Source organism: Eumetopias jubatus, unplaced genomic scaffold, assembly GCF_037043125.1.
Source record: "Eumetopias jubatus isolate StellerSeaLion01/CBP00866 unplaced genomic scaffold, mEumJub1_p1.0 scaffold_6, whole genome shotgun sequence".
NCBI classification, from domain to species: domain Eukaryota; kingdom Metazoa; phylum Chordata; class Mammalia; order Carnivora; family Otariidae; genus Eumetopias; species Eumetopias jubatus.
This window is the reverse complement of record NW_028274812.1, coordinates 58,800,950-58,824,252: the sequence shown is the minus strand read 5'-3', so window position 1 is coordinate 58,824,252 and position 23,303 is coordinate 58,800,950. Positions and strand designations below refer to the sequence as shown.

Genomic DNA, 23,303 nt, shown 5'->3' with positions numbered 1-23,303 from the left:
ATGCATTCATCCATTTCCACAAATACTCATGGAGTACCTCCAGTGTGCTAAGTGCTGTGTTGGATACTGGAGTTAAGGAGATGATAAAGAACAGCATGAGCCTTGACATCACCTGAGTCCTTCAAGCTCCTCAGTTCACAGCAAAGTTAGCTGAAGCCCAGAACACTTAACTGACTTTCTTAAAGCTCAGAGTTAGTTAATGGCCAAGCCAGGACTAGAATCTCAGGCTCTGAACTACCACCCTGCTTGGCACTTACTGTAACTATGAAGCTTTTTATTTTTTTTCCTGTAAATTCACATAAGCATGGTGTAGTATGATTGAGCATCATAGATTTGTATCAGCACTTAAATATATATAAGTTAAACAACAGATGCCAAAGAAAACTCTGGTGGATTTAGATGTGGGTAGTGTACATCACAGCCCAAGAAAAGTTTTTCCACTTTAGAGCAAGAATATCTTTGTCTAGATTTGTATCTTTACATTTGTGTACAGTTGTATCTTCATTCTGTGAATCTGTCCATAAATAACCCTCCCTTTCTTTCCTCTAAAGTGTACTTTGTGCCACATTTTCTGTGTTACAAGCAGGTATGTGAGAAGGAAAACAAATGGCACTTTTACTCACATTACAACTATGGGATATGTGTTGTCCCCTGACAAAAGCTAAATACATATTCATGGAATCCTACAGATGTAGTGGAAATTCCATCTTTGCCTCTAGGCTGCCTTCAACTAGGTCACACGAGGCAGTTAGGGATATATAGTGGTTCTTATATGTCTACTGGGAGAAATCCATTTCTGGAGGTTGGGCTGGGAAACAGTTTAGGTTGTGGCTTATGTATATTTATAGTGCTTACATTTACTCTCTTGCTGTCCCCCTGTGTGAATTGTTGTATTGTTTCATTTTGACAGTATTGGATGAGGCACAACATTTTAACCTCTTTTCTCTTGTAATTATATAAACATGTACACTGTACACAGTGACCTGGGAATGCTGATCAGAACATCTGTTATGATAAATGGAACAGTGAATGAGAGTTGATTTTTGCATTGTAAAGTACTAAAAGTCACTCTGCTCATCTGTGGCTTTATGCAAATCAGAGTGTTTGAAAATGTTGCTGAAACCTGTCATTCTTTAACTTACCAGAGGTAGAGAGCTTGTTTTTTATTGTCCTTGCATAGGTGCCGCCCAGCTAGGGAGTTATCTATGTCTTTCTTGGAAACAATTAAGTTAACCTTTATAGCAAGTTGGGTAGCAGTTTAAGTACTCTAGATCCTGCAAGAAAGAGCCAGCTTAGAGTAACCAGCAATGTCCGGATAACCTCAGGACCTCAGCAAAGGTTTTTCAGTATGCAATCAGCATCAATTCCATATGTCCTTGGTAAAGTTTGGGCTAAGGAGCCAAGAGCCATGGGGTAAGAATGGATAAAATGAATATTACTTATCATTCTTCTCCCAAAATGAATGATTGGTTGCAGACCCTAGATCCAGGAGCAGATGATGAATGAGCTCACCTTTCATGAGAACCTCTGCCCATTCTTTGGATTTCTTGCAAACCCTCTTCACTGCAGCATGATAGCGAATCTCAGGAGAATTAGCAGTGACCTTTCCCGTTATCAGCGTGGCTGCAAGCAGAAGACATTTTTACATACTATTTTAGAATCACTTTTCATGTATTCATTGATTTTAAATAAATAAATAAATAAAATATATACCAACTTATATTTGGTTTCTAATTTAAACAGCAACAATTTTGATTTTTGAGTGGCTTAGCACATCTGAGACTTGGGAGAAAATTTTAACCAAGTTACTCACATCTCAGTGAATATTGAAAAGTGGTGTTCTGAGGGTTGATGCTCAAGTGACATTATCTTTGCCTGATCTGAATTGCTTCTCTCAAACTAGGTCATTTTTTTTTTTGTTCAGTTTTCAAGATCATTATTCCATAAAGGTAAAGTGATTCATTTCTTTCTTTTTTAAGTGAAGTATAATTGACACACAATATTCTTAGTTTCAGGTGTACATCAAGGTGATTCAGTATTTTTTTATAAATGTATAGTGATCCTCATGATGTCTAGTTGTCATCTATCACTAGTATTATTGACTATATTCCCTGTGCTATACATTACATCCCCATGACTTATTTTTTCTATAACTTTAAGTTTGTACCTCTTAATCTGCTTCATCTATTTTACCCACCCCCCCAATCCCCTCCCTCCTCTTGTAACCAAAAGTTTGTTTCTTGTATCTATGAGTGTTCCTGTTTTTCTTTATTTGTTCATCTGTTTCTTTTTTAGATTCCACATGTAAGTGAAATGATATGGTATTTATCTTTTTCCATCTGACTTGTTTCATTTAGCATAATATCCTCTAGGTCTATCCATGTTGTCACAAATGGCAGTATTTCATTCATTTTTTTTATGGCTGTGCAATATTCCATTGTTGGTGTATATAGATAGCACACAATGGCATGCCACATCTTCTTTATTCATCTATCAATGAACATTTAGGTTGCTTCCAATTTTTGATTATTATAAATAATGCTGCAATGAACATAGGGGTTCATCTATCACTTCTAATTGATGTTTTCATTTTCTTTGGGTCAGTAACTAGAAGCGAAGTGTAGGGTAGTTCTGTGTTTAAGTTTTTGAGGAACCTCCATACTGTTTTCCATAGTGACCTCCCTAATTTACATTTCCACTAACATTGCATGAGGGTTCCCATTTCTCTGCATCCTTATCCTGAAATTTGTATGGAGCCATAAAAGATTCCGAATAGCCAAAGCAATCTTGAGAAAGAAGAACAAAGGTGTAGGTATCATGCTTCCTGATTTCAAACTATAGTATAAAGATATAGTAATCAAAACAGTATGGCACTGGCATGAAAACAGACATATAGATCAATAGAATAAGAACAGAGCAAGAAGTAAACCCACATACATAATAATGTATAACAAATAATGTATAACAAAGGAGAAAAAATATACAATAAGAAAAAATGGTCCCTTCAGTAAATGATTTTGGGAAAACTGGACAGCTCCATGCAAAAGAATGAAACTAGAAAACTATCTTATACCATGTACAAAAATAAATTTAAAATGGATTAAACACTTGAATTTGAGACCTCAAACTGTAAAGCTCTTAGAAGAAAACATGGGCAGCTCTTTTACAGCAGTTTTAGCAATATTTTTTTGGACCAGTCTCCTGGTGGCAAGGCAACAAAAGCTGAAATAAACAAATGGGATTATCCCAAACTAAAGTGGTTCATTTCTATAGTGATGAGCTAAATTTGCTGAATCTATATTTGGATATTTCCCTAAGATTGGAAACATTCTCCCTTTTGCTTGGGTTCTGTGTATACTAAGAATCTAAAATCATATATAATGTTCTGTCCCAAATTACTCTATCATCAAAAACTGTTTTCTGCCTGTAAAGGTATCTCAGATACATAAAATTCTTTTTACTTCGAGAAGTTTAGAAAATAGTAATTATCTACAATTATGTTATTCATAACTGTCCTCCATTAATACTTTAATGTCTATCATTTCAGACATATTTCTATATATGTATATTTATTTTATATTTATATATCTATAAATAAATATTTAGACATAACTAAAATGAAATAGCTAAGTTTTATTGAAATTGCACTGTTGTTCTAAGAATTTTAACTTATTCTTGGGGCACCTGGGTGGCTCAGTTGGTTAAGCGGCTGCCTTTGGCTCAGGTCATGATCCCAGGGTCCTGAGATCGAGCCCCGCTTTGGGCTCCTTCCTCAGCGGGAAGCCCACTTCTCCCTCTCCCTGGGCCTGCCATTCCCCCTGCTTGTGTTCTCTATGTTTGTCAAATAAATAAATAAAATCTTAAAAAAAAAAGAATTTTAACTTATTCTTTTATTTAACCTTCACAACAATCCTATGAGGTTGGTACTTGGTAACACAAATAACTTGGTATTTTCTCCCATAGGAAACTGAGGTATAAAAAATTAAGTGATTTCTTTAAGGCTGCTCAGCATAAAGGCTGAAGTGGACTATGAACTCAAGCAAACTGACTTCAGAGACCTTTTTTTTTAAGTTTTTATTTTAATTCCAGTGAGTCAACATACAGTGTTATATTAGTTTCGGGTGTACAATACAGTGATTCAACAACAGAGATCTTATTCTTAACCACTACACAATATTGTCTCTTAAAAAATGCTGATTTTGACCTGCTATTTCACTGGCAATTTATTTTGAGTATTTTTACATGATAATAAATGTACATATATCCAACTATTTTAATGATTGCACACTCTTCCAGCGGTTTACAATGCTGTATAGAACCAACCCCCAGGTGATACACATTGAGATTGTTTTTATTTTGTTTCATTATTAAAAATAGTACTGCTAGAAATGTCTTTGAACATGCATAATCTTTAGTATAATTTGTCTAACTCTTCAACATCTGTGTAGTGACAAACACTCAGCTAAAAGGTGGGAATTCAACATGGAGCAAATTCACAAGAGTTTATAGGCTAATTATTCTCACTAATGAATTTAGGAGCATTTTTTTAATAAAGGGATTGTTTGATTACAGATCTACAGTTTACTCTCAGGAGCTCTTTATGATTAGTATCAGTTTTAAACGAAAATCTGTTTTGTGTGTGTGTTTGTGTGCACACATGTTTGTACTCTCCACCCTAAACACACAGAGACCGATAATCTACAACTCGGTCATTTCACTTGACTATAGGATAGACTCAATTAGGTTGTGTCTGCACAGAGTCAGTGTAAACATTTTTGTCAATGACCTATTGCTTTGTTTCACAGTGTTAGGACACTGTATTTTTCTTCCCACCTTTGTCTCTGGATTAACTACTTGGTCATTTAAGTTTTCTTTAGATCTTGCTTATGTATGGGTCTGTATAGGTGTATACCACTTTTGCATGCACAATCACATGTGCATCATTTCTATATTAGATCTCTACTGGCTTAGCCACATTATCTAGCATTTAAAATTTCCACATGCTTGTTTGAATTAGATGTTTCAAAAGGAAAGCTACTAACTTTAACACTTTATATATTTACAGTTTTCATGACAAACAGTTTTCTACAATATTTTCTTTTCACACCTGTTCTGGATTCTTTCAGTTTTTAAATTTCTCAGCAAATAATATCCATTATTGAATGTTAAAACTAGTTCTGAAGAGTAGGAATTTTTGCATAAATTCCAACTAGCCTTAAAGATAAAGTCCCCTATTTTACAGACTGTTCTAATTTTAAAAATAACTCATAATACTTTATATTTTACAAAGGGCTTTAGCAAATAAGTTAGGCTTTCTGGATTGCTGTGAAGAAAAACACAGAGGAAGGGACACAGTCTGACCCATATGATTCTCTTAGTTGCTTGGGAAAAGAAAAATAGATAATGGCAATTTGATCAGTTTCTATCAGTTTCTACAATATTTATTTTTATTGATATGAAAATATTATAATTTCCTTCCTTTTTTTTGAGAGAGAGAGCTTATACAAGTGGGGGAGGGGCAAAGGGAGAGGGAGAGAGAATCTTAAGCAGGCTCCATGGTCAGCATGGAGCCCAATGCGGAGCTTGATCTCAGGACCCTGAGATCATGACCTGAGACAAAATCAAGAGTCCGATGCTTAACCACCTGAGCCACTCAGATGCCCCTCCTTCCATTTATTTTGTATTAATACTTGCAACACTGTCATATTCCCTCCCTATACTAGTGGTTTAATCATCAAACATTTATTAGACACACAAAGTATGCCAGGCACCAAATTAAGTCCAACAAGTGAGAGATGAATAAGTTATCTTCTCTGTCCTCAAAGAGTTTTCAGAGGAATTCTGCATGGTCATAGAAGGTTATGCCAGTGGATGCTGTTAGAAGTACCAAGAAATAGGAATGAAAAAGTGTTTCAAGTGGAAGGCATGGAATCTGTCTGAGGAGTTTGTGGATAGGTAGGCTTCACCAAGAAGATGATGACATATTATTAACAATCACATGAATGCTAACCTTTTTAGCAATCTCAAAATACTTTATGTCTGATTAATAAAGTTGTTAAAAAGGTCAAACAAAATTTCTTTTCTATCTCAAAATTTTTTTTTCATTTTTTAATTTAAATTCAATGAATTAACATATAATATGCTATTAGTTTCAGAGCTGGAGGTCAGTGATTCATCAGTCTTATATAATATCCAGTGCTCATTATATCAGGTGCCCTCCTTATTGTCTATCACCCAGTTACCCCATCCCCCCACCTCCCTTCCTTCCAGCAACCCTCAATTTGTTTCCTATGACTAAGAATCTCTTATGGGGGGCGCCTGGGTGGCTCAGTTGGTTAAGCGGCTGCCTTCGGCTCAGGTCATGATCCCAGGGTCCTGGGATCGAGCCCCGCATTAGGCTCCCTGCTCAACAGAGAGCCTGCTTCTCCCTCTCCCTCTGCCTGCCTCTCTGCCTACTTGTGCTCTCTCTATCTCTCTGTCAAATAAAGAAATAAAATCTTAAAAAAAAAAGTATCTCTTATGTTTTTTTCTCTCTCTCTGGCTGTGTCTTTTTTTTATTTTTCCTCTCTTCCCCTATGATCTTCTGTTCTGTTTCTTAAATTCCACATATCAGTGAGATCATAAGATAATTGTCTTTCTCTGATTGACTTATTTCACATAGCATTATACCCTCTAGTTCCAGCCACGTCATTGCAAATGGCAAGATTTCAATTTTTTGATGGCTAAGTAGTATTCCTTTGCGTATATGTGTGTGTGTGTATGTATGTGTGTGTGTGTGTGTGTGTGTGTGTGTGTGTGTGTGTATATATACCACGTCTTCTTTATCCATTCATCTGTCGATGGACATCTGGGCTCTTTCCACAGTTTAGCTATTGTGGACTTTGCTGCTATAAACATTGGGGTGCATGTGCCCCTTTGGATAACTATGTTTGTATCTTTGGGGTAAATACCCAGTAGGGCAATTGTTGGGTCATATGGTAGCTCTATTTTCAACTTTTTGAGGAACCTCCATACTGTTCTCCAGAGTGGCTGCACCAGCTTGCATTCCCACCAATAGTGTAGGAGGGTTCCCCTTTCTCCACATCCTCACCAACATCTGTCATTTCCTGACTTGTTAATTTTATCCATTCTGACTTGTATGAGGTGGTATCACTAACCACTATCATGGTTTTGATTTGTATTTCCCTGGTGCCGATGATGTTGAGTATTTTTTCATGTGTCTGTTGGCCATTTGTATGTCTTCTTTGGAGAAATGTCTGCCCAATTTTTGATTGGATTATTAAACAAAAGTATTTTTAAGGGTTTTAAGAAAACTTGCCTAAAAAGAGGTGAAAGTAAACAGTTACTTTTTTTATTTCCCTTTATCTCCTTAGTTAAAACAAAACAATAACACACAAAGATACATGGCTCATATATAATAGTTAATAGTCCAACTAATAGCATAATAGTTTTTAAAAGAAACTCTGCAAAATAATTATATGAGGGAATTAAAAGACTTTCTTGAAGTAATAGTCCATATAAGTAATATAAATTCTATTTTATATAATATCAAATTACATTTTAAGCTGCTTTATGGATTACCCTATTGCTATTAAATTGATTTCTGATTTTTTAAAATATCAATTTTCTAACCATCTTTTTAATTACTTTCTGGATTAAAACTTAAGAAATTTACCCTCCTAACATCTTTGCATAGCTCTTTGCAAACTCAAAATGTATTTCCATCTATATTTTTATTGATTTTTTTATTATTATGTTAATCACCATATATTACATCATTAGTTTTTGATGTAGTGTTCCATGATTCATTGTTTGAGTATAACACCCAGTGCTACATGCAGATTAAAATCAGTAATATTTGGACACATGCTTTCTCAAATCAATATATTTTTTGGAAATTAATGTTAGGGTGTTAAAGAGTGTGCCATATTTGCAGGAGATTGGCAATTAACCACATTTTAAATTCTGACATAATCAATGATGCTCCTCAATTTGCTTTGCAGTTCTTAAGCCGTCTTAGAATTATGAAAGTTCTCTGACTCTTGGATCTTCAAGATCATTTCACCCATTCCCTATATTTTGCAGAAGAAAAAAAAAATGGAGGTCTGGATTGTGAAGGGATTTGCTCAGTCACTTTTTGCCTTTTCTTTTTATTTAGCTGACCTATTTTTTAAAAATCAATATAATTAAAATGTGTGCTCTTGGCCTCAAATAGTTGGTGTTATTTATACTGTTTATATGGTGATTATTCATGTGGCTGCCTTCCCTGTTATCTCAGTTTGATCTGTCCTATTTATATCTTGATATTATTCAAGCATCTGCCTTCCCAATCAGTATGCATTCCTTCTAGGTCTTAAATTGCTAACATTTAAGTACCCATTTCCCAATTTTCCTCACAGTATGTAGTGCATCTGCTTTAAAAGTAATATTATTTGGATGTGTATCTCCATGGTTCTCTCTATGATTTCAAGGGTCCGTTTGTAGAAGGAAAAATCAACACCTATTTTCTATCCACTGGCAAAAAATATGTTGGAAACAGTAGGAGGTTTGTAAAGTTAAAAGCTTATTTATTTTTATAATAAGAAAGCACATTTACATGCCTAAGCACAACCAATCTTTGTTTAGTGGGACTATGACATTATTTCCTATAACTTGATTTTGGTTTATATAATGCCTTCTAACAGGTAGATATTCTTTATTCTAGACTGCATTAGCAGCTTCTTGTTTCCAAATGCCCAGCACAAGTTTGAGTTGCAGGGAATATGACGGAGGAGGAGGAGGTATGCAAGAGTAGCTTTCATACCTTTTATAGATGAAGAATTTCAGAGTGCTAGAACTTCGAAAAATTCCAGGACATTCTACAGACAAAATTTTCGTCAGTCACATGTTTGTATAGTATTTAGTTTACTTGAAATATTGACAAAGCTGCAGTTTGTATGTTTGTATGAGACTTAGTAACATTAGAGTGAAGAACATTATTGTTACTAGAAATATGGCTCAAAATACTAGAGTCAGTCTATTCATTAAATTAGAAATACCTGTTGCTTCATGGCTGAGGGGATTCAAAATTAAGTGGGAAGAACAGGAGGTATCTCTCAGTATACAGTACAGATGGGTCACCACTTCTGTCCTTGGAAAATTCATGCCTTATACTATGTGCTTCCCACACAATCCCCCTTTGGGGAGCTGTGACCTGCTAATTCATTTTTTCAAGGTGTGTCAGTCGACCAGGTCCATGTGCACATGGGATTTTCTACCTGCATATACCTAGGTCACTAGGATGGCATCCATCAAATTCACAGAAAATCAGCTTCAGAATGTTATAGTCATACTTCATATCAATATAAAACTTTAAGACTCTTTTTCAAAGTGCTTACCATTCAGAAAAAGGAAAGTTGCTGAGAAAACAACCAGAGATTGAAAACAGAGTGACAGTATTACTTAGCAGGAAGCAGTACAGCATAATGATTAAAAAATGGGGCCTGGATTATGGTCTCCTGTGCCGAATCCAGCATCCATCACTTACTGACTGTGTAACTGTCCTAACGCAAGATACTTAGAGTGCTGAACTGGCTCCAAGATCTTGCTGAAGCAGAACACAATAAACTCAGTAAAGCAAGTTATTTGGCCTAAGAATTAAACTGCCTTAGAGACTATGGAGCATAAAGGAGCAAAGCAATTCTTAGACTCAACAATGCAGACAATTTAAATGTCAGAGTTATATTCAGAATTAAAATATAAAATATAACCAGGGGAAATACATTAAGAAAAGAAAATATGATTCAATTACATCTCTGATGACTTTCTATTAATGTTTGTAAAATATTTATCACAATGCCTGATAGAGAGTGTGCTCTCAATAAATGTTGACTATTAGAAGATTTCATTCTTCAGAGTGAGCTCAAATTTAAACATGTTGCATATTGATTTAAATTTCTTAAGCTTCAGAGTGCAGAAGTACACATTTTGATGTTTGGAAGTGATCTGGAACCCAGGGAATGCAAATCAGAGACACAACTTAGGTGGGGGTTGGAGCCAGTGGGGAATGTCTTCCCAGAGAAAGTGACTATGCCAAAGGCTCATGATACATTAGGGGAGAAAGAAAGTTGCAGATGTATGTGTCAATGTGTGTGTGTCTTGTTTGCATGTGTATTTGTGGTAGGAACTAGGTTCCTGGGCAGAGGAGCATCACTTAGAAGGAACGGTGGCATTTAATTCTGGTTCACTCAGAGAAAGGTAGATGGTAATATGCTATGGCACTGGGAATTGGGAATGGCAAGAAAGGAACCCGGAGAGCGAGGCTGAAGATAGACAGTGAAGAACTTTGTAAATGGCAGTAAGCTTAAAAGTTAGGCAGTTATTGAAAGATCTTAAGGAATTAAATGACAAGATTGAAGTTGCATTTTAGAAATATTACTCCAGAAGTCTGAAAAATCCAGTGCAGATGCATTATTACAGCATGGGAGATGTAGTGTATCTGAACTTAGTCAAGCATGTGGAAAGGTTTACAGTGATGTTCCAGCAGAAATGATGGAGACGAATTAACTGTTAGCTAGAATAATTAAGAAGATCATTAGGTAGTTTAATAGTAGAAAAAGCCTCCAGTGAGGCATCCATGGGGTTAGGATCTGAGGTTTTGTCTTTAACTCTGTCTTGCTCATCATTTTTATCGCTGACTTGGACATAGAATGTGACCATTCACATGGCAAAAGAAAAAGAAACACATTTCCTGTATCTCTGTAGTATTAGTAACTTGTCTTAATGCATTAGAATGTTGAATAAACTAATATTAATAAAGAGTTGATGATAAGATCAGAATCCAAATAGTCTTTTTTTTTAAAGATTTTATTTATTTATTTGAGAGAGAATGAGAGAGAGAGAGCACGAGAGGGAAGAGGGTCAGAGGGAGAAGCAGACTCCCTGCTGAGCAGGGAGCCCAATGTGGGACTCGATCCCAGGACTCCGGGATCATGACCTGAGCCGAAGGCAGTCGCTTAACCAACTGAGCCACCCAGGCACCCCTCCAAATAGTCTTAATTAGAAAATTAGACAAGCAATAAATAGAGGATATTTATCAGAGACATATATAAAAAACTAAAAATCATGGTGCATTAGAAACAGACATTTTTAACAATAAGCTTAAGATGAATCAACATTATGATATTGTATTCTAAAAAGAATCTATTTATATTATGACTACAACATGAGTTTAGGAAATTGACAGCTGCATTGCACTTTGCTTTGCTTGGACCCACTTGGAATACGGTTAAAAAATGGACCCACAATGAACTGTGGATTCACTGGAGTATTTTCAGAGAAAAAATAACTAGAAAAATGAAAGATCAGAATACTCATGTGATAAGCAAAAGATTTGAAAGTGTTAACCTGGAAAAAAAATACAGTAGGAAGATGGTATCTGTTTTCAGATTCTGGATGATGACCATATGAAAGTTGGGCTTAAATTTATTCTAATCAGAGCAAATGGTTAGAAGTGTCAGAGATGGATAAATATGGAGATGATGGATAAATATGGAGAAGAACTTGGTGCTAGTGCTTTCCCAGGAAGTAACAGAAAACTTCAAATGGCAGCAAATTTGCCATTCCTGCAGACCCATATGTAATAGTAGAGCAATCTAAGTACCCAAAGGATGGGTAGACCAGATGATTTCTTCATTATGTCATTCTTAGACTCCTCTCTCTATTACACTTAAAATAATAGCACAATTTTAGTATATAGTATTTTTATAGATGCTTGCAGATTAATTTAATGGTCTTTTTGAGAAATCTGTTAAAAACATGCAGTAATAAAAAATGGTAAGTATAGAAGTTTTATTTCTTCTTTTTCTTCGCTCTGCCCAAACATTTATTATGAACTTTAAAAATACACAGAAAATATCAGATGGTAGCATATATGCTCATATACTTACCACCTTGATTAAATAATTAACATTTTTCCATCTTTGTTTTTATGACACCCAAACACTTCATCATGAATCTCCTAAGAACAAGAGTGTTTTCTTATGCAACCACTATAGCATCATTTTGCCTGAGGAGAAAAGAAATAAATAATTCCCTAATGCCATTTAATATCTAGGGCATTTTTAAAAATAGCCTTTCATATTTACAAAGAAGCATGATGATTTTATCCTTTGGATAAGGATTTGTACAAAATTTAAGTGAGGAGAACATGTTTTGCATTTATTTAGATAGAAAATAAGATTATTATAACAGTTGGTGGAAGAAAAACTAGCGTATCTTCGGAGAGAATAACATGTTACTCATAGCATTGATTTCTTTATTAAATTCAACATCTGTAAAACGCTGCTTTTTACCTACTTTAAGAAAGGACTTTTTGAACAGTCTCAGAAGTTAGATGTGATGTTGGTTGGCACATCCGTCACAGGTTTATGAGTCATAAAATCCTCAGGGGTAGTTAAAATAGATCTAAAAGAGAAAAGATTTGGATAGGCTTTAGTAGTTAGCTAATATAAAACTTTTATTTCAGGTCCTGCTTAATATTACTCTTTTTTTTGATGGGGAAAGTTTTAGTGTTTGAAGTTTTGTGTAAACAAGGGATTCCTTGCCATTTGTTCTTTCATATCTACAAAACAAGGTTGGGCAAATAGACCTGTGGAAAGGAAGGCTGTTCTCTGTTTCTTTTCTTCTTTCTTTATCAAACCTATTACAGAGTGATGAGAACTATTAATTTTTACAATTAGCTTGGAGAAAGAACTGCAGGCATTTTATTGTTTGATATAGAGGTTATGTGAGATGTAGTGGCTCTTTCTGAATTAAAACACACACACACAAAACAAAACAACTAAACGAAAAAAAAATAAAGCAGTGAGAATGATTATCGTAGCTGATTTTTTTTTTTAATTTCAAAAAGCCAAAGGTAAGTATAAGAGAGCAGTGAAATGTTGCCTGTATCCAATAGAGAACAGGGAATTTGATTAGAATGAGAAAGTAGGCTTTAGGTTTTTGAAAATGTGAAAATGGGTGAATCTTGTTTCAAGTCTCAGGAAAGCCCATAATTATAAGTTACTAAGATGCTGCTGTAGGATCATATAGTTCTTCTGTGTTTATTACTCTGGGATGTACTTTACTCACAAAACATGATCTGTGAACTCCTTAGGGTAGCAATTCTGTCTTCATGTACCACATGCTTATGAAATGCTACATACAATTCTGACACTTCCTAATAAGTCTAGAAGCACTCTTTATAGGAGGTATGTAGTGCAAAATGCGTATTATTTATCTCAAGCTATATAAAGAGAAAAAGGCTGTTCAAAATCATGTGAACAATTATCCTTTTGTAGGTTTATGAACAAATGGACAAAATGCTTTGCCTTTCAATTTTTTATTAGCAATTTTTAAAGCCAAAGATATACTTTTAGGGAAAAAAATAGCTGATTTCTTCCTCAGAGAATCAAATTTATAGGCCCTTATTTTCTACTTCACAAAGAAAATAGATAAAATATGTATTCTCTCAGTGTCCTGCCCATCTTCACATCCGCAGATCACAGATAATTGCCTTTTTTAATTTATTTTTTTATTATTATGTTATGATAATCACCTTTTGCTTCAATGAATAAAGTGTCCTCCTCCCCAGGGTTACCTACCATTTCCTTTGGATTTGTTCTTCTCCGGCTCCTGAGCCACCTGGCTTCATCAGTAAGACCTTTCTTCTGCCTTTTGCCTTTCTCTTTCTACCGTTCTCTCCCTATTACGTAAACGTGCGGTTTTTCTCATCATAAAAGAAACAAATGCATAAACACCCTGAGATTTCATAGTATCCTCTAGTTACTCTCCTGTTTTCTGCTACCCCTTAATAATAGTCTAGCTTCATTTTCAAACATATTTTATTCATTTTTTTTAAAAGTGTAAAATTAACACAGATTCATTGTTAACAATTTAAAAGGTACAAACAAGGGTCGCCTGGTTGGCTCAGTCGGTTAAGTGTCTGACTGTCGATTTTGGTGGGGGTCATGATCTCAGGGTCATGGGATGGAGCCCCGTGTCTGGCTCTGGGCTGGGTGTGAAGACTGCTTTGTACTCTCTCCCTCTCCCTCTGCCACTTCCCACTCTCACTCTCTCTTTCTCTCAAAAATAAGTAAGCAAGTAAATAGATAAATACATAAAAGGAACAAACAAGTGAAAGGAAGAAAATTAAAGTTAATCAAATGCCTGTCATCTGAAATAAACCATACTTAATATTTTGTTATGCGTAAGTATGTATTGTAACTGCTTATAAAGCATTTTGTCATCGAATAACTTCTATTGACTTTAAAAATGGCTAGTTACCTATTATTTTATTAACTAAATGTACCATAATTTATGTAAATAATTTTCTACCATTGGATGGTTAGAGCATTTCTAATCATATTGTTCTTATGAACAAAGTGAACATCCTGGCAGCTAAATCACCCACATTTTTCTTCAGGTTACATCCTACAAGTAGAATTAGCAGACTTAAGTGTACAATGATTTTAGAGCCTGATAGATTTAAAGAAAGGTTTTCAAGGAAGTTTATCAATTTATTTTTATTTTATTTATTTTTATTGTCCAGATTACTATGAAATTGAACTCTTTTTTGTATGTTTGTTGTCCCTTTGAATTTTTTACGGGGGAGTGATTGTTCAAGTTTTCTACCCACATTTCTATTGATTTGACTGCCATTTTCTTTTTATGAATATTTTAAAGAGATGAATCTCTGTCTTACACACACACACACACACACACATACATACATCCTCTGAATTTTTTCTTGAACTGGGAAATTCTTCATTTTAATGTCTGATATATCACCTTTCTACCTTATGGCTAATACTTTTTTTTTTTAAGAAATCTTTTCCTAGCCTGCTTTTCTTTTAACAACATTATTGTTTAAATTTCACATTTAGCCATGTGATTGAAATGACTTTTTAAGGTGTGATTATTCAATTGATCCAGACACATTTGTTGAAAATACAATTCTTTTCCTTTGACACTATAATATTATCACTTGCATGTCAGCGATTATATAGGTGAAAGTCTGTTTATGGATTGTATGTTCTGTTCTATTTATGTATTTTTTGTTGTTGTTGTTTTCTGTTTTTTAAGAGAGAAAGAGCATGAGCAGGGATGGAAGGGGCAGTGGGAGAGGAAGAGAGAGAATCTTTTTTTTTAAAATATTTTATTAATTTATTTGACAGAAAGAGACACAGCAAGAGAGGGAATACAAGCAGGGGGGTGTGGGAGAGGGCGAAGCAGGCTTTCTGCCGAGCAGGGAGCCCGATGGGGGCTCGATCCCAGGACCGTGGGATCATGACCTGAGCCGAAGGCAGGCCCTTAACGACTGAGCCACCCAGGTGCCCCAAAGAGAGAGAATCTTTTTTTTTTTAAAGATTTTATTTATTTATTCATGAGAGACAGAGAGAGAGAGAGAGACAGAGGGAGAAGCAGGCTCCCAAGGAGCAGAGAGCCCGATGCAGGGCTCGATGTCAGGACCCTGGGATCATGACCTGAGCCGAAGGCAGATGCTTAACCATCTGAGCCACCCAGGTGCCCCAAGAGAGAGAATCTTAACCAGGCTCCATGCTCAGCTCCAAGCCCTATGCAGGGCTCGAGCTCACCACCCTGAGACCATGACCTACTCCAAAATCAAGAGTTGGACACAACTGACTGAACTACCCAGGCGCCCCTCTATTAGTCTACTTTTATACTAATACCAAAATGGAGTAATTTATAATTGAATTAATTATTACAATTCTTGAACTAGTAAGTCCTTGTAAGTCCACCAACTTTTGTTTCTCTTAAGATTGCTTTTACTATTTTAGGCCCTTTGCATTTCTGTATGTATTTTAGTCTGCTGTGGTTTTGACTGGGACTGTACTAAACTATAGATCAATTTGTGGAGAATTAACATCTTTAAAATCTTGAGTTCTTTATTTCATAAATGTTTAGTTAGTTCTTATTTTCTCTCAGTAATGTTTTATAGTTTTTGCCACAATATTTTGCACATCCTTTGTCATATGTCAGAGTATCTCAAGTTTTTTGATGCTATTGAAAATTATACTTTATAATTTTTTTATTTTGGTTTGTTGTTGATATGTAGAAATACCATTTATTTTTGTACATTGATCTTAATATCCAATGAAATCTTGCTAAATCCATTCTTTTAATTCTAATGATTTATCTGTATTATTTTTCTACATATACAATCATTTCATCTGAGAATACCCATAATTTTGTTTCTTCCCTTTCAAACCTTATTATATTATATTTATTTATTTATTTTAGTTTCATTACTCATTGCACTAAAGAGGACCTTCATTGCAATGCTAAATAAAAGTGGTCATAGTAAGCTCCTTTATTTCATTACCAGTCCTAAGAGGAAAGATTTCAACATTATACCAGTAAGTATGATGTTTGATGTAGGTTATTTATAGATACTCTGTATCTGCTTTCAAGTTCTCTTCTATTTCTAAATTGCTCAGAGTCTTTATTTTTTAAAAAGATTTTATTTATTTGACAGAGAGAGACACAAAAAGAGAGGGAACACAAGCAGGGGGAGTGGGAGAGGGAGAAGCAGGCCTCCTGTGGAGCAGGGAGCCCGATGCGGGGCTTGATTCCAGGACCCTGGGATCATGACCTGAGCTAAAGGCAGACACTTAACTGCTGAGCCACCCGGGCGCCCCTAAATTGCTCAGAGTTTTTAATCATGATTTAAAGTTGAAATTTATCAATGATATTGTATAACTGTCAAAAGGACTGTTCAGTTTTCTCCATTTTCTTTTAATATTTTAAACTATATAGAATTATTGTCAAATGTTAAGCAAATCTTGAATTCCTAAAATAAACCCCATTTTTTTTAACTTTTTATTTAGATTTCAGTTAGTTAACATACAGTGTAGTTTCAGGTGTACAATGTAGTGATTCAGCACTTCCATACACCACCTGGTGCTCATCACAAGTGTACTCCTTATTCCCCATCACCTATTTCACCCTTCCCCCCACCCATCTGCCCTGTGGTAACCATCAGTTCTCTATAGTTAAGAGTCTGTTTCTTGGTTTATCTCTCTCTCTTCTTTTGTCCCTTTGCTTGTTTGTTTTGTTTCTTAAATTCCACATATCAGTGACATCATATGGCATTTGTCTTTCCTTGACTGACTTATTTCCCTTAGCATAATATTCTCTAGCTCTATCCATATCCTTGTGAATGGCAATATTTTATTCTTTTTTATGGTTAATATTCCATTGAATACATATACCACATCTTCTTTATCCATTCATCAGTCAGTGGATACTTGGGCTGTTTCCATAATTTGGCTATTATAAATAATGCTGCCATGAATATGGGGGTGCATGTATCCCCTGAATTAATATTTTTGTGTTCTTTGGGTAAATACCTAATAGTGCAATTGCTGGATCCTAGGGTAGTTCCATTTTTAACTTTTAGAGGAACCTCCATACCCATTTGGTTTTGATGTATTCTTGTCTTTGTGCATTGCTAGATTCAATTTGCTGTATTTTATTTAGGATTTTTACATCTATATGTTCATGAGGAGTTGGTGTGTAACTTTTTTTTTCTGGTAAGTTCTATCTTCTTATTCTTGATTAGACTTGTTAAAATTTTACACATGTTAATTATATTTCAAATAACCAAAGTTTGGCTTTGTGTGTGTGTTTTCTATGGTATTTTATTTACTATTTTATTTATTTCTGCTCTTATCTTTATTATTTTTTTCTTCTATTTCCTTTGGATTTTATTTGTTCTTTTTTCTTTCCTAGATATATGAGATGGAATCTTAGATCACTGATTTTTAGTCTTCTATTATTTTAATTTTAATTTTGATTTTTAGCCTTAAATTTTCTTTTAAGCATGGGCTTAGTTGTAGTCTACAAGTTTTAAGTGCCAAATTTTCAGTTTTATTTTGTTCCCCAATTTTGTAATTTCCATTTTGATTTCATTCTTGACCCATGGAATACTTAGGCATATGTTCTTTAATTTCTAAATTTGGGATTTCCAAGTTATCTTTTTATTTATTTCTAGTTTAATATCACTGTGGTGAGGAAATATGCTCTGAATTAATTTAATCCTTTTAAATGTGTTGAGATTTAGTATATGGCCTAACTTATGATCAATTTTGGTAAAGATCCACTTGAAAAGAAAAAATTGTTTTGTCATTTTGAGGTACTGTCTTTCATCTTTGTTAATTAGGTCAAATATATTTATTTCATCTAAATTTTAGCTGATTTTTTTTTGTCTGCTTCTTCTATGAGCTACTGAGAGTGGTGTTTTAATGTTTCCCACTATGATCTGTATCTCCTCCAATTCTCTCGATATATTGGAGGGTTTTTTTTTTTATTAGTGTATGTAGAGTCTGAATTTTATCATTTTTGTGTATTGACTTCTTTATCATTATGATATACACCCTTTATTCCCTTCAAGTCTACTTTATCTAACATGGGAATAGCTTCGCCAGCTTCTATTTGGCTAGTGTCTTTGCCCATCCTTTCCTTATTATTCACGATTTCTCTTGCAAGTAGCTTACAGTTTTGTGCCTTTTTATCCTGTTGGGTAATCTTAAACTTTAAAATGTGAACCTATTTCATTGACCTTTAATGTAATTACTGATACATTTGTTTTAGATCACTTATGCCACTAGTTCTTTTAGTGTCTTCTCTATTTTACTTATGTTTCTCACTCTTCTTGAACAAATAAAATATTTTTATGTCACCTTTCCTCTGTTAAATTTTTGATCATATGCTATTTCATTATTTTAGTCTTTATCTTAGGAATTTAAATATGCATTGTTGCATAATTTGTTACAGTCTAAAATAATTATCTTTACCTTCCTACCAATATTGCTAGAACATTAACATTCTTTAATTTTATTTATGCTTTCTTCAACTTTTGTGCTGTTATTAGAATACACTTTGATTTAAATACATTACGACTTCATAAGATGTTACTGTTCTTGCTTGTTTAGTTAAAATTTATTGATATTCACCCACATATTTACCCTTTCTTTATACTTCATACATTTAAGCAGTGTAGTGGTTCCCTCTGGAATCATTTTTCCTCTGCCTAAAGAACTCGTTTGTTTAATATTTGTTTTAGTGGAGGTTTATTCATGATAAATTCTCTCAATTTTGTTATTTCATTGTTATGATTAAACACCATGGGCAAAAGATATTTGTGTCTCTCCTGTATATATAATGAAATAAAAATGAAACTCTATGTTTTAATAAGTAATTTTTATTTCTAATTACATTGATTAAAATTTCCAGAATATTAGTAAAAGTGGATATTGTAGACATTCTTATCTTTTTCCTGACATTACTGGGACTTCCTTTCTATTTTACTCTTAAATATAACATTTACTATTAATATGTGATTTTTATCTTAGTAAAGTTTCATTATGACTCCATTATTTTTTTCTAAAAATATTTTCTTAAGAATAATTAGTGATATCTATCAAGTGTCTTTATACCATCTAATAGGGTGATTGTACTTTTTTTCTTCTTTGATCAATTACTCTGTTAGATGTTACTAAACTTTCCAAAATTTTAAACAGAATTACAAAAGCTCTGTTTCCCACACAAGCTTAAGGCACCCACCCAATATTTTTTGGAAAGTAATTCTTTACTAAATTCTTTTACCTCCCCATCCATACTTGCCCTCCACAAATCAGGAGTAGTGATCTCTCTTTTTCTTTCTCTTTCTTTCTTTCTTTCTTTTTTTTTTTTTTTTTGAGTTAACATGGCTGGAAGGTGTTATAGAAGATATTGTGCCTTGAAAACTTGCATTATCTGGACATTTTTGATTTTTATATACAAAATTTTAAATTCTGGCTTTGGATCAATAAAAATTAATTATTTATTTTACTAAGATAAATATGTTATCTTGAGGAATTACAAAGATTTTCTTAACTATTCAAACCAGTAATAAATATGTAAACTTGAATTTGAATTATTTATTTTCAAGAAAGATAAAGAATAGGAATATTTTAACCCACTGTCATCAAATATTGATCATTTTTGTATCCTTCTTTTGTATTTATATCACATAGAAACTCTAATTTGAACTGAGGAAAGTAGAAGATTTAGTTTTTCATTTTATTTTGCCATTAAGAAACAACTTCAGGTTTGTATTTCTATAATTGACTATTTCTAATTAACTGTAAGAAGTACTTTACAATTGCTCAATTATTTTTCTGTTCCATATATATGTAGGATCTTACATTTCTAATTACATATTTTTATTAAAGTCATTATGTCTCACCTTTAGGAGGTTTTGTGTATTTTACCTGAATGAAACTTTGAAGAAAAATACTAGTTTGTAGTAGAATAAGCAAGGGGTTTGAAGTTTTTGCATGAACAGATTGTAATGTTGGCTTTATCATTTGACAGTTATATGATCTTTGGCCAAAAGAGCTCTTTCCTATAAAATAATACCACTTGTGATTACTTTGAAGATTCACTGAAACCTTAGAACACTTATGGAGTTCTTACTCTATGGTAGCCACCGACCTAAGTGCTTTGTTATGAGATAACACTTAATTTTTATAACAACTCTGTGTAGTCATCTTCATTATCATCCTTTTTTTAGAGATGAAGAAATTTAGACTGAGGATTTAAGCAACTGACCAAATTTACATGGATGGCAAATGGCAGATAAAGAATGTAAACCCAGTTTGGCTTCAGAGGCTAGGCTCATACCACTGTTCTCCTCCATATTTACAAGACATCTAATTTGGTTCTTGATGCCAATTAGACATGCAAATAATTATTTTTCTGCTTAGCCTAAGTCTCCAAAGATTTTAAATGTATTCAAAGTACTATTTCACAATAAGCTGATTGCTCTGGTAATTATACAATCAATTTAGATGAAAGAATAAGAGAAATATTTCAAACTAATATGGTGTCAAATAACAAATTTTCTAATTCTTCCTGAATATAAATTTGTCTGAGTACTGTGGTATATTCTTGAGTCCTAATTCCTCATATTTAGAGGAATTACTACCATACCATGACTTCTTACTAATTTGAAATTGTTACCATACCATGGCTTCTTACTAATTTAAAATAGGTAGTTTGCTGATTGTATAGTCACCTGACATTTATGTGTCAGAAGACTTTTGATGAGGTATGAATTGCAAACTCTGGAAATGGCTTATTCAAGGGAGTTTAATTTGTGAATGACTGTGCTTGAGAGTACATGGAATGAAATTTGAAAGGGAAAAAGATAAATGCTCTCTATTGTTAAAGTAGTACTAGTTTTCCAAAGACAGAGTTGGACAGTGTCAAATATCAGATGCTTCCACTTTCATTCCATTTACCAGAGTAACAATAAAGAAAAGATTCTGTTGGAGGCAAAGGTCCCATAGGTCACTCAGAACTGAATAGAGAGAATATTAAGAAGAGGCAAGGCTGGGACAAGAATGAGGAAACGGGACTAAGACATAATTGGTAAAAGTGACAAATGGAAAGGACATGTTTTTGAATTGTCCTCTGTATTTTATGGCCTAAATTATATGCTTCCTTGTTATTCACTGATTAAGGGATTTGCACTGTTTGGGAGAGTTATCTTTCACAAATGTCCAAGTATCTTCTAAAAAAAAAACTGAGAGTAGAACAAATAGAGAAATGGCTACTTTGCTGTCTTTTCTTGCAAGCTCATTTGTTAGAATTTGCAAGTGAATTTGTATTTTGGGCTTTTAACACCATAAGTGCCATAGAAATTATGCTAAAAATTTCTGATTTCTCAATTAATAGAGACAAATTTAATATAATTTTCCTGATGCTTAACTTCATAGCTTTATATCAGTATAGAGGATTGATTATTCTGGAACTGTACAAAACTTTGAGGGATAATGCTCTGTACTTAAGCCAAGATCTATATATACCTAGGCTCTAAAAGAAGGAATTACTAAAAGAAAAAAAGCAAAATCAGATTTAAATCATGTTAAATTATGGTAACAATAGCAAAGAAATTTTTACAATATGGATTTATCTAAAAGGGCACATCTCGAATATTCAAGTTCATAGAAAAAGTAAGCACAAACTCCATGTACTTAAGCAAATCACACATACATATGTGTGCACACACACACATAAATGCACATGTACATAAAAGTAAAGAAAACTATACATTTTTTCTATCTTCTAAGAATTGTATGATTATTCTTTCTTTTTGCCAGGAGGCATTTTTGAATATGTGGAATCTGGCCCAATGGGAGCTGAAGAACTTGCATTCAGATTTGCTGTGAATACAATCAACAGAAATAGAACGTTGTTGCCCAATACCACCCTGACTTATGACACCCAGAAGATAAACCTCTATGACAGTTTTGAAGCATCCAAGAAAGGTAATTGACAAATATTTAACATTGTATTTTCTGGAATTCAAATTTCCAGGTATTCTTGAGAGATTTCTTAATTCCAAATGTAATTAATAAGTCATTAGGAATATTTTCATGCAAATGTTTCCTTTCAAAATGCATGTAAATTTTATCAGGGAAGGTAAGGTGATATGATTACCTATTACAAAAAAAATGCTTATAACATGAAATGCAAAAAAGAAAAACAAAACCATGAAATGCAGTTAGGTCTATGATTGTTGTGAAATTGTTTTCTTTTTCCCCAATAATCCTGTTTTCTTATTTAACTATTCCTATTTTTAAGAACCCACTAAATAAAATTATACATCAGGAGATTTTACCAAGTTTTGGAATCCATTCTTACATTTTTATTTCTATTACCTGTCACTTCCACTACATTATTACTGTTGTCTCAATTTACTGACTACCTTGAAAGTTCTGTAGTTCCAAGGGAATTCACAATGTCAGACTAATCTTTAGACTTTATTGGAAAATTTTCAACAACCTTTCATTTATGTGTACTCCATACTCATTTTTAAGCTAGTTGATGTTTCTTCTTGTAACTGAAAATAAATGGCTAATGATATGAAAATTGAATTATAGGAAGATATAAGTAGAATACTTTATAGATTTTGTTATTTCTTTTATTATGTTGTGAAACTGTGTTTTTCATGATAAGAATAGAAAGATAACTTTGTGGAATATGACCTTAACGTTTATAAAGTAAGGAAGGTAATAGAGAACTATTATCAAGGCATTCTTTTAACCAAACAACAATCTTGGTAGTAAATGTGTTTTGAGAGATGTTTCCATAGTCCTCCTTGTCTAAGTGGGTGATCTTTCCTTTTGCATAGTTAGCATTCATCTAACAGGAATTAAATTTCATAATACAGATTTTTCTCAAAGGAATGGGCTTACAAAGCATTTGTTCTAAAT

The 23,303-nt window shown here is 33.7% G+C and overlaps 1 protein-coding gene across 3 annotated transcripts in view; it reads left to right on the top strand.

Moving 5' to 3' along the window:
* Positions 1–23,303, top strand: part of GRIK2 (glutamate ionotropic receptor kainate type subunit 2) — a 672,482-nt gene that overhangs the window by 222,772 nt on the left and 426,407 nt on the right. For all 3 annotated transcript variants that reach the window (XM_028104281.2, XM_088024271.1, XM_028104282.2), the window contains exon 2: positions 22,188–22,355. In XM_028104281.2, the coding sequence (XP_027960082.1) occupies positions 22,188–22,355 (168 nt within the window). The remainder of the gene's footprint in view (positions 1–22,187; positions 22,356–23,303) is intronic.